The 18,645-nt window shown below is 49.7% G+C and overlaps 2 protein-coding genes across 7 annotated transcripts in view; one reads left to right on the top strand and one right to left on the bottom strand.

The window, feature by feature from the left end:
* SCYL2 (SCY1 like pseudokinase 2) overlaps positions 1-2,004 on the bottom strand; it is a 41,195-nt gene extending 39,191 nt beyond the window's left edge. For 2 of the 3 annotated variants that reach the window (XM_065838917.2, XM_071800457.1), the window contains exon 1: positions 1,791-2,004. The gene's annotated coding sequence lies outside the window, so the exon portion shown is untranslated. The remainder of the gene's footprint in view (positions 1-1,790) is intronic. The other variant, XM_065838926.2, reaches the window with a different exon arrangement.
* A 123-nt stretch (positions 2,005-2,127) lies between these two features.
* LOC136116422 (uncharacterized) lies at positions 2,128-16,686 on the top strand. Of its 4 annotated transcripts, XM_071800462.1 has the most exons (18): positions 2,128-3,221; positions 4,004-4,156; positions 4,780-4,894; positions 9,452-9,566; positions 9,811-9,984; positions 10,072-10,178; positions 10,686-10,820; positions 11,251-11,399; positions 11,555-11,616; positions 12,139-12,241; positions 12,360-12,421; positions 12,839-12,941; positions 13,060-13,127; positions 13,260-13,337; positions 14,158-14,310; positions 14,460-14,629; positions 14,830-14,917; positions 15,476-16,686. In XM_071800462.1, the coding sequence occupies exons 1-18, from the start codon at positions 3,176-3,178 to the stop codon at positions 15,506-15,508; spliced, it is 1,914 nt and encodes a 637-aa protein (XP_071656563.1). In that variant the 5' UTR covers positions 2,128-3,175; the 3' UTR covers positions 15,509-16,686. The 4 variants fall into 4 exon arrangements, with proteins under 4 accessions (XP_071656563.1, XP_071656561.1, XP_071656568.1 ...); XM_071800460.1 differs by having other exon boundaries at positions 13,060-13,337; XM_071800467.1 differs by lacking the exons at positions 14,158-14,310; positions 14,460-14,629 and having other exon boundaries at positions 13,060-13,337.
* Positions 16,687-18,645: the final 1,959 nt, after the last annotated feature.

Raw genomic sequence — 18,645 nt, 5'->3', positions numbered from 1 at the left:
CAGCTTAACAGAAAGTAAACTACTGATGAGTTTAGCTTAGAGTAAGGAGTACTGAGAAACCTACTTCTCAATAAGCAGCTCCGGTGTTAAATTTATATCATCTAACTCTGTAAATTTGTAGAAAATCTCATGTCAGTATTTGGACTGTAATCTAAATATCTAATATGTTGACAGGAACAATGTACCTAGAAAATCCATACCAAAAAATATATATGTATTCTGGGTAGTATCTAGAATACCACAAATCATGATGATTTAATCATATTTGAAATACGCAACTTTAGTTCTCAACTGTAGGAAAACTAGTCTTAAAAAAACTGAACAAACTAAACTACTATATATAGAAAAATTAACAGCCATGGGACAACAAATAAGTATCGCCCACAATGAAACTTTCAAGTTAAAAAGTAACAAATGAGAGAAGTACAAGATTTTAAGAGTAACAGTGTTCAGACAAGCAACATGGGACATGAAATAAATGTTTAATAACTTTGATTTCTTTCTGTTTTAATTTCAAGAGTAACATTAATGCTACTGATACCAAGTCCTTGAAACTTGGAACCAATCCTAAAAAGAAACCTGTATGGTCAGTGTACCAATTTCAATGATTTCCCTCACAATCGACAATTGTCTTTATGCTGATGCACATCAGCAACAAGACTCCAGCACGACGACAACCTAATCATTTGGCAAGGTAGTAAGCAACAGTCAATACAGCAATAAGAAATGAGACAAAATACTCAAAGTGTTGAAATGAAAATATACCCAAAACAAAGATTCCTCACCACCCTTCAGTTCTCACTCATATAAAATAACTACATGACTTAAAACTATTAATTTATACTTAAACTAATTCATAGCATCATCTGATGTATGGACATGGGTGCACACTGTACAGCAGCGCATCATACGCACAGAATTCTGACTTATAGCAATTCACTTTTGCGAACCAAAGCAGCAGGCAGGTGCATGGGTACTTCATGCCACCCAACCCAAACTCCCATCCCACTGATCTGATCCAAATAATGATGAATTCACAGAAGAAACAGGCGCTAGAACAACCAAGTCTCAGGAAAAACAACAACAAAACACAAAAAAAAATTTAAAAAAAAATTAAAAAATGGGCACCACCAAGTTTTTGCATCTTTACAAAAACAAGAGGAGGATCAAACGCAATGGCGCGCTGTGCACGGTGCAGCTGCCCTAAAGCAAGTCACCTTCATTATTTTTATTCCCCATTTCGGTACTGAGCTATAGCTGCAATCCTCCCACAATCTGAGACAACGAGATCCATGCACGGGGATCTGTTTTTTGCCTGCTGACAGGAAAAACCTGACCCACATGCCGCACAAACCCCTGGACTGTCTCTCGCGGGCCAGCCGTCCCGGACCAACTATTTACTGTTATTTACACTGTGACCGGACTCGCAGCGCTCCGCCGGCGGCGCGCAGGACATTCCCCGCTTCCCGTTGCACGAAGGGCCGGTGGCTGCGCTCACTGGCCCGCGGGGCACTCGGGACAGGAGGCGGGAGCCAGCCCGGGATGAGCTGCGGCCACGGTCAGGGGCGAGCGATCCGCCGGCTCGGGCAGTTCAACGGTCCCCGCCAGGCCCCGCTCACGCAACGACCGTGCCTGCAGGGCGGCCCCTTTCCCCTCCAGCCCCCGCGCCGGGCTCCCGGGACGCCAGACCGCCGCGCCGGGGAGCCAGCGAGCCCTGCCCGGGCCGCGCAGCGACACTAGGCCACGGCAGCCGCTCCTGCCCCGGGGCGCGGGGGAGACAGGCCGCTCACCTGAGCCCGCAGGAAGCTGCCGGCGCAGCGCCCGGCTGCCCGTCGCCCTGGGAGCTCGGCGGGCCGCCTGTCACGCCGGTTCCGTCTCTCGCTCCGGCCCCAGCTCGGCCACGTCTCGCTCCAGCTACTCCATAGCGACAAGCACGGCGGCGAGAGCTGGGGGCAGCCGGAGCGCCTCACTTCCGCCCCGGAGGGGCGGTGCTGGGGCGGTGGCCGGAGGAGGTGGCGGAGGGCGGGAAGTGATGCACTCTGCCCGCTTCCGCCAGCCGCTGTTATGGCGGTTTATTTGACTCCGCCGTTCAGGAGGCTCTGCAGTCAGAGCGAGCTGGAGCGGTGAGGTGCGGGGGGTGAAAGGCAGGCGTCTCTGTCTCTCTGCTGCCACTGCTTCCTCTCCGCAGCGCTTGAGGCGGTGGCGGTTCTGTGTCTCGCTGGGGACTGGAGTGGGCTCTGTGGTGCCGGTGCCTCCGGCTGCTGGTGCCGCGGGCGGGGGCAGCAGCTGTGCAGAGGGGAGAGGAGCTGGTCCTGGGCCTGGCCCCGGCCCCGACGGCCGCGGTTAAGGGGGCAACCGAAGCCAGGGCCGGGCGTGGAGCTGTATTGTTGGGAGCAAAAGGCTGGGGGGCAGACGCGCTTAGTGTACCGCAAATGTTGGTTTGTTGTCTGATGAGCTTGGAGTGATGTGTGGAGGAGGAGCTGAGAGACCTGGGACTGGTCAGCCTGGAGAAGTGAAGGCTAGGGGGATTCTCATCAATGTCTTCAGTTACCTCTGCAGGGAGGGTGGAAAAAGGACGGAGCCAGGACCTTCTCAGTGGTGCCCAGAGGGGTTGTGGGCCCTCCACCTTTGGACATATTAAAAAGCTGTCTGGACATGGTACTGAGTTACCATCTGGGTGGCCCTGCTTGAGCAGTGGAGGTTGAACCAGCTGGACCCCAGAGATCCCTGCAAATCTCAGCCATTCTCTGATTCTGTAATGAATTAACCTGTATGTGTACGTACATACAGTCTGCATAGCAATAGCTAAAGACCTTCCTCGCCTGTTTATAGTACCTTTTTGTTCTTTTCTGTTGATTCTATGCTAGTGGGTGTGAGTCCACTTACAAAAAGGACTGATTCATGAAGTACTATCTTTCTCTGTCTTTGTAAAATCAAGCTGATTTCTGGAGAATTTTTAAATATATATACTTATATAACTGATTTCACAGAGTAAAATTTTTAAATGTTCAAGTAGAATTTTGTAAACAATGTAAAACTTTCATATAAATATTTTACAGATTGCGATGGTTTTTTTCAAGCAACTCAACTGTGAAATAGTATTATTCATGCTCTTTACAGTCAGGTGGAAATCAAAGGACGTGGACAACATCTGAAAACATATAAAAACTTTTTCATGGGCTCAAATGCTGTTGATGTGGTACTGAGCCATCTTATGCAAAGTACGTACCTAAGCTGCAATGATATTTCTTGGCTGAAGGGAGTCTGTGTTTGCCAAGCGTTGATGGATCACAAGGTGTTTGAGCCAGTTGGAGCAAAGCTTTACTTATTCAAGAATGATAAAGAAACGGAGCTTGAAGATACAAACACTAGTCTCTATAAATTTGTAAATAGCAGTCTTACTCCTCCTCTTCCAAGAAAGAATAAAGGCAATCAGGGCTTGTCTCTTGAGCAAATCTGCTATCCAAAGTCAAGAAGACATTCCAAGTGAGTTACTCTGAACTATTCTGATTCCTTTTTTAAAAGTTATGGCGAGTTAACTGTAGATGAAGTTATGTCTGTCTAACCCAGATATTGGAGACTTTTGAAAACTGTGTGCCAGTTTTGAGAAACACCATGCCTAAATCACAGGTGCTACCCAATATTTCTTGGTAATGCTGAACTGCTGCGATCTGCCCTTTGTTACTTAGAAGAGAGTCTGGCATAGTAGCATAAGCCTAGGAATCATTTCTGTTGGCAATCACTTGTGCTGTAGTTTGAGAATTAGTACGAATGACCTACTTAGTGGAAACTGGTAAAAGAAATGGAACTCATAAACATTATTTGGAATCAATATCCTTGCCCTTTCTACAAAGCAGATATGGATGATTGGTTTTCTAGCAGCAGGGTAGACTGTAGATAAAAGGAAGCTCTGAAGTCCTGATTTAACAACAATTTATGAAGTGATAGAAAGATAAATATGTCCTGATCATATTTGTTACATATCTGATTTTTTTTCCCCTAGGCATAACAAAGTGTGAAACACTTTCAAACCCCTTAGCATTAGAAGCAGCCAATAAAAAGAGGTTAGAGGAGCTTCTTCAATCAATACATGTTCATGCATCTTTACCTCCAAAGCTCATGGTTAATGAACCAACCCATCTGCTTTCAAAAAGAGGTGAGGATTGAATTTTTCTTTTTAAAACTTCATCATTCTTCAGTGTATCTGCTTGGGTTGAGTACCTTGTTTCTGTTAAACACTACCCCTCAGAGTCCTAAATTCAATATGTCACTAATGATAAAATAGCTGAATGAGTACTAAATGAGTAAATGTTTATAATAAGTAAACTGAAAGAAACAAAACAGGATTATGTTTTTGCACAATAGTGCTATTCTATTAAGGCAAATACCACTTCAGGAGGAAATAGTTTTTAAGATTAAATACATCTGTATGATATGATTCCTTTGCTATTCGCTTGTCTTTTCTTGTATGTAATACAAATTAGAATAGGTTACTACTAATTCTAATATGATGGGCGAGCCAGATGTTTTCTTCTTTCTTACCATTCCTATTTTGATCCCTTCTTCCCCAAAACAGAGACTTCACACTATGCTGTTACCTTGTTTTCTTTGAATGTTTAAAACATTCTCAAGTGAGTAAAAACAAAGGTTAGCGTTTCACATAGTATCTTACTTCTGATGATGTTTTTCTTTGTTTGTTTGTGGCATCAGTAATAGAAGATGTCTGGAAACAGCAAACTCCGCTATGACTACTGCAATTAATTGATGTTCTGTTTCTAGAAGATGTTTTGGTGTCTTCAGTGAAGAGAATAACTGACTGTTTTGGCAAAGAAGACCTGATTATATCAAATACTTTCCTGGACAGAGAGGTTACATGTACCTTAAACTTGCCTGAGTAAGTTATACATCTATAGAATAGTTTTGTTAGTAAATGCTTTATTTTAATCTTGATGAATGATTTGTGTTAAGTGAACAAAATGGACATTGTTACACTTGTAGACAGGGGTGACATTACTGTTTGTCCCTTTGACTTCTTTTCAGAAGTAGTAAAGGAATTCACAAAAAGTCCTGTATAGGATGGGACATTGAGTATTTTAAGTATACATTAAGTCTTCAACTTTTGAAAACACTCCTAGTTTCTAGACCAGACACTTAACTCTTAGGTCTCTATAAAAGATATTAGAAATTGAATAAATTTATACTGAGACTTTTTGTTTGTTTGTCACAGTTTCTGAAGGTGATGCTGTGAAGATATCAAGTCAATCAGGCATCTATTGTTAGCAACAGAAAAAGATAAATCAAGTTGTTGCACTGAAGATTGTTTATATAATGAGAATAAAGAAATTAAAGAGGCTGAATTCCGTCAGCATTTTTCCTTAAAAGTTCTCTTGTTTTGGTAGTATTCCTGTTGGTTGTACTTGGGCTGATGTTCATCTTAGCATGTACTTTTAATGAATATGTCGAGGCATGTCTTCCTCATGTATGTTTGAGTAATGCTTATTTCTGTCCAATCAGTGCCATCTCTATCTGTTTGTGAGATTTAGGTCATTTTGTGTACCTGAAGAGACTCTTTCTTATAGTTTTTATGTATTCTTCCTTGACAGAGAAAATATTAATATTGTTACAGAAGTTTTGGGTTTTACATAAGTTAATGAAACTCCTGGTTCCAAGCTAAGTTTATTGCTGGATAGCATCTTAACTCGCTGTTTTGGGTGGTTTTGTTGGTTTGGTTTGGTTTTTGTTTGTGTGTGTGTTTTTGTGGTGGTGGTGTTGGTTTGGGGTTGTTTTTTGCTTTGTTGTTTACTTGCTTCTTGGGGTAATTGGTGGGATTATGTCTCAGTCTCTCATATGTGGTTGTTACTCTGTATTAAATGTCTCTAACATTTGGGTCTTTGCTAAGCTATCAGATGAGTGTAAAGAAAATTAAATACTTGCTTCATCACTTTATTCTACAGTTACTTCAGTGGGTGAGCCAGAGTAGCATCTTTATAGACAGTATATTAATTGGGTCTGGCTTATATCATGCCTAAGCAATGGGAAATTCCAAGTCTGAAAAATAATCACCTGTACTACAAATAGTTGTACGATTAATTGCCCCCAATGTGAAGGGGGGCAGAGAGGAAGCCTTATATCTCAAATTTTCTGTCTTCACTTTTCAAACAGTGTTGTGTTACGCTTGAAATAACCAAATACTTGTTCTTCATGTAGGTACTTAAAACCTGTAATCAAATCCTGTTTTATCCACCCTCTTTTATAAAGCTAGCTTTCTGAATGTTTAACTTATAAAAATGTTTTCCAGTTTATTTTTTCTTTAGGAATCTTCTGTTATGGATGATAAAACTGAAGACAGTGTGATTGCACTGCTCATGGGATTAGAACTACAGGGAGGTCATAATCCCATTTTGACTTTACTATACTATCCCACTTGTATCTGTCCAGCAGCAACTTCAAAAATCTTTGTTTCACCTTTCCATGATAAAAATAAGATTGTGGGGATCTTAGATAATATTTGCATTTTCTCGATTCAGTTCAAATTATCTTATACCCAGAGAAACAGTCAAAGGCAATTCTCTCTCCACCCCCCACAATTCTATGATTTTAGATTTCTTCTGGACAAATTTGTTCAGTGCTGTTGCTGCCACAGTGGGACAGGCAGCATATGTATGGCTCAGAGCGTCTGGGGCTGCAACCTGCTCAGGGCTCACCTCTTCTCGGCTTATCTTGTCTTGTCCGCCTCAGACTCGGTTCTGGGCTCCTCTTGCCCTCTCTGCACCCACTCCGTTTGCTCACCCGGGCCTCGGCAGAGTCTGCCAGGCACCTCCTGCAGCTGCTCACCATGGCGTGGGCCGTGCCCTCATTCCACCCTGCAGCATGCAGAGCTTTGTCGCTCTGCTCAGGAGGAGAGGGGATCCAACTGATGTCCCCTGAGGAGTTAAAATCTACAGCGGTTTTCCTCATCTCAGGTGTAGCTTTGTTCCCTGGCCGTTCCTTCCCTGAGGTGGCTACGTGTTCTTAAAAGCTAGGCTAACACCTAGTGATGGTCGTCTAGTGATGAGTGAAAGAATGGCATTATACCTACGAGCCTACCTTGACTAGCCATAAACAACTGCCCCTGACCTCTTGTACCTGAATCTTGACTTTGTGTCCTCTCCCCCTGCCCCTTCTGTCAGCACATATGGATGGGGAACAGGAGAGAAGGGTGCAGCGCTAAATTGTGGAGTTAAAACACCTAAGCTAGCACTTCGGCCGATAGAGCAGGCCTGTAGCTCCCCAGCTCTTGCCTTGCTATCCTGCTGAGCCTCTTCTGCCCCCTTGGTTTCTGGGCAGGGGTCACACTCCTCAGGTGCCCAGCACCATGCACAGAGCAGCTGAGGCACATTCTCTTCTGGGTCACAGGAGCTGAGCAGCTTTGCAGAAGAGCTCACTGGAGGAAATCTGGCCACGCGAACACGTGACTCAAACCCGCATGATGCGCATTCACAGTAGTCCCGAGGGGGCGTCACTGCGAGTGACAGTGAGAGCTGGGCGAGAGATCTCCCGAGGTCCTTGCCCACCCAAGACAAGCGCTGGCTGCCTGCAGCTCCACTTTTGGGGACCCACATCACCGGCTCCACGACCACGCACGGAGGGGTAACAGGGAGCTGCTGAGGCCAGGGTGCTAGAGCCACTGCCGCAGCCTCCAGCCACCCACCCCTCTGCGGGCCACCCTTATGGTGGAGCGGGCGGATGCTCCGTTCTGCCCGGCTCTGCCAGCCTGCTCCCTACAGTGACAGATCCGTGGAGCTCAGCAGCCTTTTGTCCATGGTTGACTTCTCAGTTCCGCCATAGGCTTGGCTCTACAATTGGAACTTAATTACTGCTGGACTTCTCATTTATTGTTAGCAGAACACGAACTTTCGCGTAAGCCTCAGGGTCAGGTCTTTCGGGCTGTCTAGCAACAGTGGGACAGCGTGAAGCTTTGCTGCGCGCTCAGCGCTTCCTCAGCAGCCCCGTCTGTGGCCGCCCCCGCCGTATTCTCCCCCAGAACCGCGCCCGACACAGACGGACGCATCCTTCAACAGTCTGCACACGGCAGCGAATTGGGCTCCTGAACCGCAGCTGTGCAAACGGCACATTCGCAAACGCACTTCCCGGCCGCCCGGCCCCGCGGGAGCCCCAGCCCCAGCGCCGGAGCCGCAGCCCGCTCGCCCCGGGCCGGCGTCACCCCGCCCGCTGTGACGCCCCCGGCCCTCCCGCTGTGACGCCCCGAGCTGCCGCTCTTACGCCGCCCCCTGCAGGCGCCGGCGCTCAGTGCTGTCGCCGCCAAAGCGGGATCGGCAGTGCGTGTGTGGCTCGGAGCGTCGAGAGCTGCGACCCAGCTCGGGACTCGCCTCTTCTCGGCCCTTCTCGCCTTCTCAACGCCCTCTACCCTTGCTCGCCCGGGGCTCGGTTCTGGGCTGCTCTCGCCCTCTCCGTGCCCTCTACCTTTTCTCACCCGGGGCTCGGTTCTGGGCTGCTTTCACCCTCTCCGGAGCCTTGTCCGCTAGGGACTTGGTTTTGGACTCTTTTAGACCTCTCCCCACACAGTCCCCTTGCTCTCCGGGGCTCGGCAGAGTCTGCCAGGCGCCTCCTGCAGCTGCTCACCCCGGAGCGGGCTGTGCCCTCGTCGCCGCGAAGCATGCAGAGCTTCATGGCACTGCTCAGGAGGGTGCGGGAGCGGCCGCCGACCGACAGCGCTTCCGCGCCCAGCACCGCCGGGACCTCGGAGCTCCGGGAGAAGGGCCGGGGCGGGCTGCACAGCGCGGCCGCCCGCGGAGACCTGGCGCGGCTGCAAGGAATCTGGTGGTGGAAGAGATTCCGCATCAACTCGCGGGATGCCAACAAGCAGTAAGAGGCGGGCAGTGCCCATAGGGAAGATCCGCGTGCTCTGGCTGGAAGAGCCGGCGAAGCCCAGCACCATCGCAAGCACCCTAGGGACAGGCCGGCTCCACAGCGCTGCCCTTACTGGAGGCCCGCCGCAGCTGGGACAGGAGCCAGCGGATGCGCCACTCTGCCCTGCTCTGCCAGCCTGCTCCCTGTAGTGACCCTTCTGCGGAGCTCCGCGGGCCTTCGTGCAAGCAGAGGTGGCTTGCGCCTCCAGAGGCTCCAGGCTGCCAAGACGCCGTACCCTTTGCTATGCTGGCTGGCCGGGCAGGCCTGGCTGGAGGCAGGGAGCAGTGCCTGGGCACAGGAGTCCGTTTGTGCAGGTTCATTGTCACAGCTGAGGAGATGCCTCCTGGCTCAAACAGATGTGCTGAGGACGGTGCCTAGCCAGCCCCAGGCTTTGGGCGGGCAACTGCTGCCACCGGCTCTGGCACGAGAAAGCTTGCTGTTGGCTGCTTTTTTGGCAGTTGAGCATTGTGCCCCTGAGTGGTAGGCACCACAGCCTGGAACCATGTCTTGTCCGTGTTAACTGCCCGTATTTAATTTCTAGGACGCCTCTGCATCTTGCTTGTGCGAACGGCCATGCAGATGTCGTTCGCTTCCTGGCGGGAAAGAAGTGCAAGCTGAACCCGCATGGCATGTATAAGAAAACACCACTGATGCTGGTACGTGGAATATGTTACACTGTTGTATGTGGGGCTTGTCAGTTATGCACTGAGCGATACCTGGCTTGCGTGATTCTTTATGCAGGCCTGCGTAGACACAGGTATGTTGCAGTCAGCAGGGAAGGGGCATATGTTGCCTAATCTTTGAAGACACTCGTACTTTCCCATGTTGCAAAGATGCAGGTGTTCTGACAGAGAGAAACGTACACGTTGGAAGTTGCTCCTCCCTTGTGGCCTTTTCCAGGCAGTACAGCACCAGCACAAGGACTGCGTGACTGCTCTGCTGGAGCACGGTGCCGACGCCGACCACAAAGGTGCCGGCGGCAACACTGCCCTTCACATGGCTGCCCTCATGCCCAGCAAAGCGATGGTGGAGCTCTTGCTCGAGCACAATGCCCAGATTGATGCTCGGAATGACGTAAGCTTGGGCTTTGGGTAAGCTGCTCTTCCCCAAACTCGCCTGACTTTCCTGCGTTCTTCTAAGGGAGACGATTTCTCCTTTCAGTTAGGATACACTCCGCTTGCCCTCGCGATCGTCGAGCGCCGTGAAGAGATGGTCGAGTTCCTCCTTCAAAACGGAGCCGACGTGAACGCTCGAGATATTCAGCAAAGGTGAAGTTTTGTCAAAGGCGTGCGTGGGACTGCTGAGCGTTGTTCAGATGGGCTGGGTGGGAGCCATAGGAATGAGCTTTGAAAAAGAACCAGGAGCTGCCCAGAAGGAGCTTCTTCTGTGCCACTTGTGAAAGCAGACCCGCGCTCGCCTGCTCTCTTACCTCAGGGGATGATCTCTGCACCGAGGACTGCAAGAAAGCGTTGGCTGTGGTGCCAAGACGCGCGCACACACACACACACGCATGTGAGCGTGCGCACATGTGCACACAGAAACACAGACACACACAGACCTCCTGAGCCTGCTTTGGGGAGAGAGTCGCTTGGCCTGGAGACCTCCTGAGGTCCCACCACCCTCCATTTTCTGACGCGTCCACGTGTTTTGCTGTAATTCCGCTCTGCCAGTAGGAGGGGAAATGAATTGTTTGAGGAGCAAAGAAGGGCTCAAGTAATGGCAAGGCAATGTCTGCAGAAGCTGATGTATTTCCTATCACTTCTTGGACGCTTTAGGACACCTCTTCAGATTGCTGGTTATGCCGGGAATACGAATGTAGTACGGCTTCTGCTTCAGCACGGTGCTGTTCTTTCTCATCGAGACCAGGACGGCTTCACAGATATGGGTTATCTGGATCACTTTACTTCTGGGTAAATTTTTTTACATCCTTGTTAAGAGCAGCTGCATGGTCAGCTACATGTCCTTAACAGCTAGGCTGAAGGAAATAGCCCTTTCTCCTAGCGATGGTAAACTGTGGAGTAAAAACCCCTTTAGAAACAAAGCATTTTTGGGGATTGTGCTAGCAAAACAAGAGCTTGGTTTCTTCCCTGCAGGCTTCTGGCACAGTATCAGTCTTGTGCTAATGCACCATTTTGCATAGCAGCCTTGGCCTGGAGCACGTTTTTACTATTTTGTACTTTCTTTGGGGGCTTTTTGTTTTGTTTGTACTTGTGCTTATGAAGCAACCCTGAAAGTGGTCTCTCTCCAGAGCCCAAACTGACCCTCTGCACTTCCAGTAGAGAGCGTATGCAAGTGTGGGGGTGCGATTAGCAATTTCATTCCCTTCCTTTTTGTATGCAGTTTTTCTAAGACACTGCAGGAGTACAGCAGAAGTAAAAGGACAGGAGAATGCTCTGTAGGAGGCGCAGGAGGTGCAACAGTACCTGAGATCTCTTCCTCTGGGACGACTGCTGCCTCTCCCGTGGGAGCAGCTGCGCAGTCTGGAGCAGGTAGGATCCCCCACCGTGCGGGAGGTGATGAGGACAAATCGCTGTGGCCTGAAGGAGAATGAGAGCCCTTTGTTAAATGCAGGGCCCGCGGGATGGGAGAGGGCACACTAAAAGAAGCACTCACAGCTGCATTGTGTCTCTTATTTCCTTTGAAGGTGTCTTGCCAGAAGCTGGAGGAGAGCAAGAGGAAGACTTTGATTCCCTGTCTGATTTTGAGGTACCTTCTCTGAAGGTGGGGTCCGACTGGGCGTGCTTACTTTTTGGCTCTTTTCCTTCTGCTGCTGCTTCTGACTCAGGCTTGGAATCCCAGCATCACTTAGGTCGAAACAGACCCTTAAGATCATCGAGTCCAACTGCACGCCTGGCACTGCCAAGTCCACAATTAAACCACGTCCTTAAGGACCACATGTACACATCCCCTAAATACCACCAGGAACGGTGACACAGCCACATCCCTGGCCAGACTGTTCCAGTGCTTGATAACCGTTTCAGTGACAACATTTTTCTCATATCCCATCTGAACCTTTCCTGGAACAACGTAAGGCTCTTTCTTCTTGTACAATTACTGCATATTTGGCAAAAGAGACTGACACAGATGCCTAACACGCTGGCTGTGTTTGACATTTTTGATCTTTCCATACCACATTCCGCATGTTGGCTGAAGCGGGAGCTTTGTGCGTGGAGGCGGGTCCAGAAGGAGTCTGTGCCACTTCCGACTCACGTCTTTTCATTTCCACAGACGGATTCCGAAGGTCCAATGGCGCTGCTGGATGCCGTGCTGCTTCCAGGTGCAAAACAACAAGGAGCGTGTGCGCATCCTGTTGCAGAGGAGCGCCACAATGGTAATTTCCTGACGGACTAAATGGTTCCCTTTGTAAGCTTCTCTGGAGTGAAGCGGATGGGGAAAAGCAGAGTGAAATAAGCACTCACAGCAGCGTGGCGCTTCTTACCTCTTTGTAGGTGTGTTGCCAGCAGCAGGAGCAGCACAAGACAACGACGATGAGTCCCCTTTTGAATCTGAGGTACAATCCTAGCATCACTTAGGTCAACATAGATCCTTAAATCATCGAGTCCAAGCGTATGGTTGAAAGGTGACTCAACCACTTCCCTGGGCAGCCTGCTGCAGTGCTTGATAACTCTTTCAGTGAAGAAATTTTTACTGATATCCCATCTAAACCTTTCCTGGAACAACATAAGACTCTTTCTTCTTGTCCTATTACTGCATATTTGGGAAAAGATACCGACACCCATCTTGCCACAACCTCCATTCTGGTAGTTGTAGGGAATGGTAAGGTCTCTCGTCGGTCTCCTTATCTTCTGACTAACAGCCCAGTTTCCCTCAGCCGCTCCTCAGAGGACTTCTTCTCTGGACCCTCCACCAGCTTCGCTGCCCTTCTTTGGAAGTGCCGGTTCTAACACGTATCTTTCTATTTCCACAGACGGATTCTGAAGGTCTAACAGAACTGCTGGATGCCGTGCTGCTTCCAGCTGCGAAACAACAAGGAGCGTGTGCGCATCCTGTTGCAGAGGAGCGCCACAATGGTAATTTCCTGACGGACTAAATGGTTCCCTTTGTAAGCTTCTCTGGAGTGAAGCGGATGGGGAAAAGCAGAGTGAAATAAGCACTCACAGCAGCGTGGCGCTTCTTACCTCTTTGTAGGTGTGTTGCCAGCAGCAGGAGCAGCACAAGAAGAAGAAGAAGATTTTGACTTCTCTTCTTTGGATGAGGTACTTTGTCTTCCTGAGCTAGCGGAATTGTTGCGCTTCTTAAGCCCAGCTGCTGCAAGGCAGTGCGATGCTGCAGCGTTGCTGCGGATTCCTCTCCTCACTGTCTGTCGGTCTGTGTTCTTGCTCGCTCAGGATTTTGCACTGGAGAGAGAAGAGCGTCCGCTCAAGAAGGAGGCTTCAACACAAACCGATGGTCAAGGCGACACTCAGGTGACTCTGTAAATCTATCTGTAAATCAAGCCCGTCAGTTTAAGGAGACCTGTTTGTGCTACTGAGGTTCCTTTTGGAGTGCTGCTGAGAGGCAGTTTTTGAATCGGGACCTGAAGTCTATTTCAGACCTCATTTTGTTCCCCTTGTGAAGCAGAAGCGCTGCATCAAGAGGGAAAACAGTCGGTTAGAAAAAAGCTAGTGGCACAGACGCTCAGCCTCTGTTCCGAGGAGGAAAATACGGAAGCCCTTTCTGTGTATCAGGGAAGAGAAAGTATCATGCTGAGCCGCCGGTCGTTTGGATGTGCTCAGCTGAGAAAGGTGCCAGCAGATGCCTGCTGGTGGTGGCCAAAATCTCTCGTCTTTGAATTCACTGAGTCATAGAAGCATAGAATGGTTTGGGTTGGACAGGTCCTCTAAAGATCATTTAGTCCAACTCCCTGCTGTGGGCAGGGTCATCTTCCACTAGATCAGCTTGCTCAACACGCTGTCCAGCCTGACTTTGAACAATCCCAGGGATGGGGCACCCACAACTTCTCCGGGCAGCCTGCTCCGGTGTCCCACCACCCTTGTTCCAACCTTCTGATAATTTCTGTGGCCCTCCTCTGGACCCACTCAAAAAGGCCCGTGTCTTCCTTCTGCTGGGGACCCAAGAGTTGGAGGCAGTAGTCCAGGTGGGGCTCACAAGAGCAGAGCAGAAGAGGAGAATCACCTCCCTCCAGCTGCTGGCCGTGCTGGAGATCAATCTAATGATGTGATCCCATGTGTCCTGTTGTCATCTTCTTCCTGGCTTCTCCCTGCTCATGGAACACCATTTCTTTAGGAACGGGTCAGGTGGCTGCAGCAGGAGCTTGCCAGCACTCTCAGAAAGTGCTCCCTGGCAGAAGCTTCGCTTGAAGCTGAGAAGCGCAACAGCAGGGAGCTGCAGGAACAGAAACTGCAGCTGCAGAAGGAACTGGACAGTTCTAAAGCTCAGGTAGGGAGAAAGCCTGTCTCTTGCCTCTTGGCAGGGGCCCAGGCCTTTTCTGTTGCAAACCAGAGTGAGGAACAGAGCCTTAGTTGGGGGTCCACTCCTTTTTATCAAACCTAAGCTGACTACTGGGGATTCTTGCTTTGGTTTGACAGCTGCAGGAATTGAAAGAACAGCTTAACCGGACCAAGTGTTACGCCGAGTCCCTGGAGAGTGCCATAAAGAATAAGGAGAAGAAGCTAACAGCTTCCAAGAACATGCAGACACCTCTGGTCAAATCTTCTGGAACTGCAGCTGCCCCACAGCTGGAAGAACACCTGCAGCAGTAAGGAAGTCACGCAGTGGGGCAAGGCTTTGCTTTCTGCGATTGTGGGAAAACAACTGGACTGTCTTCCTGCATCCCAGCCAGATAATACTACATGGTTTTCAAAGATGCTTTTGTTTTAGATGAGGTTCTATCAGACTCTTCCTTTGGGATTTGTGCTCTTGTGGACTTGTGTGATAAGACCTGCACTTCTTTTTCAGGCTCCAAGTTGGAATGGCCAGGCTGGCAGCCACAGCCCAGCAACAAGCCAAGACCATGGAAGCCCTTCAGCAAGACCTGCAAGCCTCAGTAAGCTGATCAGAACCTTCCCTTTTCGTGAGCTACCAGAGCCCAGTTCCATCTTCAGGTGGGGAAATTTGAAGGTTTTCCCAGAGAGCCTGGGAGAGACCATTTTCTGTCTTCTACTGACTACTTTGAGGCTGCCCTCAAAGTCCTGCTGCCCCGTTTCCCAGCCTTCTGGCTTTGAGAGTTGCCCCATGAGCCTATAGCCAGTCCTACTTCAGTCCCACCTAATGCCGCCTCTGTGAAGGACTTGGCAGTCAGGGACTGGCTTCGGTATTTTCTGCTTTAGAACACTTGTGAGGTTGAGACCTCAGGCAGCACTTCAGACAGTTGTGCCGTAGAGGCACTGGGTACCTTCAGCTGCAGACGTTCCTTGGGCCCTGGTGGTGCCGAGGCCTTCATCCTGAAGGTCTGACTGGCATCGTCAGACTGTGACCAGAGTTGTTCAGTTGCCTCTGCTCTGGTGCCCTTCCATTAGCGCTGTACTTCCAGAATCCAGTTTCCAGTGCCACCTTTGGCCCAGCCTGCTGCATAAACTAACACCCCACGCTAACCCTTCCGCAGTCACTGCTGAGCCTCCAGCGCCATGAGCACTGAGAAGATGCCAGAGCAGAGGAAGTGACAGTAAACAGAGTGGTCACAAGAGAGAGGAATGAAGCCTGCAAACCTTGACATTCCATCTTGTGCAGCCATTGCCCTGCATCCAGTGCCAGTTGTACTGTTGCAGCGTGCTGTTTAATAAACTGTGTTGCCTAGTCCGTGTCTTCGTTTTGCTGCCCGATTGGAGTGCTTGGGACCTCGCTGGTTTGGATGAGGACAGTCCTGTCGCTGGAGGCTCACTCAGGATCTCAGCCCACGCAGGCACTTAGCACGTCTCTCTCTGCCCTTGCTCTGAAGGAATATCAGTCGTGCAGACGTCTCCAAGAGGGAACACACATCTGTGGGGACTAGCGCTGAGCTACTGCTAATAATCAGTTACCAGAGTCTTCCTGCCTTCCTAGAGCAATCCTCCTGGTGTTCTGGGCAGAAGGTGGTGGTTGAGCTTCTGGTAGCCATTGGACCTTTGCAGTTCCCAGAGGGATCTGATGGATGTGTAGCCCACCGAGGGGAAAGGTGCGAAGAAGTGGGCACAAGCTGGGACGGGGGAATGGCACCTCCGCCAAAGGAAAACGCTTTTATCTTGTGCGGGTGGTGAGAGCGGCGTCAGGGAAATGAAATGGATTCAATTGACTCAGCTCACGGCCTGCATGGGTGTACTCCGCAAGGGATAATGAACTGGCTGGAGGGCCGGGCCCGAAGAGTTGTGGTGAATGGAGTCAAATCCAGTTGGCAGCTGGTCACGAGTGGTGTTCCCCAGGGCTCAGTATTGGGGCCAGTTCTGTTTAATGTCTTTTATCAATCATCTGGACAAGGGGCTTGAGTGCACCCTTAGTAAGTCTGCAGATGACAGCAAGTTGGGTGGGAGTGTTGCTTTGCTGAAGGGTAGGAAGGCTCTACAGAGGGGTCTGGACCGGCTGGACCGTTGGGCTGAGGCCAACTGCATGAGGATCAACAAGGCCAAGTGCCAGGTCCTGCGCTTGGGTCACAACAACCCCAGGCAGTGCTACAGGCTCAGAGAGTGAGTGGCTGGAAACTGCCTGGTGGAAAATGTCTTGGGGGTGTTGATTGACAGCCGGCTGAACACGAGCCAGCAGTGTGCCCAGGTGGCCAAAAGGCCAACAGCATCCTGGCTGGTGTCAGGAATAGTGTGGCCAGGGGGACTAGAAAAGTGATTGTGCCGCTGTACTCGGCACTGGTGGGGCCCCACCTAGAACACTGTGTTCAGTTTTGGGCCCCTCATCCTAAAAAGAACATTGAAGGGCTAGAGAGAGCGCAGAGGTCCAGGTCTGGCTGGGCAGCAGCAGAAGCAGCCAGCTCTGGAGGTCCACCTGGCCCAGTCCTCATCACTCCAAGTGCAAGCAGACAGACAGCTAGGCGTTACAAGTTGGAGAAGCCACCCTTCACAAAGACGCCGAAGCACACTTGGCAAAACCAGACTGAAATTATGTTCCATTTTCCCTCCGGGCGAGAACCTTTCACACTGGTGAATGTTAAGGGATCTCCGGGATCTAAAACAAAAACAGCCTTTAGAAGATGCCATGTGTATCTTCAAAATGGAAACAGCACCCCCTCTTCACCTAACTGGGAACGGGACCTCCACCCAGGAACAGTCCTGTGAACTCCCCATAAAGGCCAAGGACATAAGCAGCAGTAACTTCTGTGGTGATGTGTAGGCAGATGCAATCTGGCTGCTTAGCAGTCCGCTCAACCCCTCTGCAACAGCTGAGCACAGCACTTGCCCTGATGTTGGGGGTGTGCAGGTGGGACTGCTGCCTCCACCTCAGCGCTCCAGACGAAAGCGGATCGCTCCTTCACAGAGGAGAGAGGCCCGAGCTGCCATTAGCGCGAGGCGAGGCGGCTACACAACCCAGATAAACCCTGCAGTGCTTGGAAAGTAGCACCTGTACCGTGAACATGCCTGCAGTGGGCGCTTCAGTCTCCAGCAGGAGTGCAGTAAGTTCTGCCTGTAAGGAAGTGTGCGTGTGTGTGCCTTGCTCTTTATCAGCTGGCTGTGAAGATGTGTAGGATGGCTCATGAATGGCTGTTGCGCTTCCAGTACACGGTGCACGCAAGTGTGGGGTATTGATACCGAAATTCGGCAGAAAAAGACTCTTTCGCACTGTTTTGAAAGTGTTAAAAAGCAGGCACTTTTATTACAGTACGCCAGACGCTCGCAGGATTGCTCCTCTAATCGAGTGCGAGTGTGATTGGCACTTTTTGGTATTTATTGCACTTACCTGTTGCATATTCATTTGTCTCTAGCGCTTAGTTAATACATTACACATAAATTATTTATATGACCCCACCTATTCCCCGAAGTCCATCTTTGGTATTCGAGAGTCTTCATCGGAGGTCTTTAGTGCTCCCCGGTGGTCTTCGCAGCTGGTGCCCTCCGCCCCAGTGTCAGCCTCTTGACCTAATTTCTTCAGCAAGCATATTGTCATTTTGTGCTGCTACTCAACAAAAGTCATGTACCAGCTCTTCATTTAGTGGAATATTCCGCTTTCCCAGCTTGCAAGCCTAGGACATCCCACTTTGCCTCATGTCCAGTCTCTGTAGAGCTATTGTTTCTCTATTAGGTTTCTGCTACATTATGCGTAGCCCTGCTACATCAGGCCTAGTCTTGTTACATTATGCCTAGGGGTTTCTAAAAGATTTTTGTTCCTGTTATCAGTATCTTTACCAAATGCATTTCCTTCCTTTCTGTATGTAGCCTTCCTAAGCAGCTGCAGCAATATGCGGGCTGCAAAAGGACAGGAGAATATCCTGTGGGAGGCACACAAGGCCCAGCAGTACTTGACAGCTCTTGCTCTGGGACAAGCGCTGTGCTTCCCGGATCCTTCACCAAATGAGTGTCTGGCGTCCTGGAGAGTGAGGACGAGTGTTGTGACAGCACTGAAGAAAGGCTGTAGGAAATCACTGCAGATGTAGGAGAGGGGCCAGTAGAAAAGCTGAAGTAGTAACATGGCTTGTGAGAGTTGTCATGAGAGTCAAAGCAGGCCACTCCTTTTTATCAAACCTAAGCTGGCTACTGGGGATTCTTGCTGTGGTTTGACAGCTGCAGGAATTGAAAGAATGGCGTATCCAGACCACGTGGGTTTCTGTCTGTACAGCGGCCGTCAACAAGCCCCTCT

Source organism: Patagioenas fasciata, chromosome 1 (assembly GCF_037038585.1).
Source record: "Patagioenas fasciata isolate bPatFas1 chromosome 1, bPatFas1.hap1, whole genome shotgun sequence".
Classification (NCBI taxonomy): Eukaryota; Metazoa; Chordata; class Aves; order Columbiformes; family Columbidae; genus Patagioenas; species Patagioenas fasciata.
Note: the sequence above shows the minus strand (reverse complement) of the source record. Positions and strands in the feature narration are given on the sequence as shown.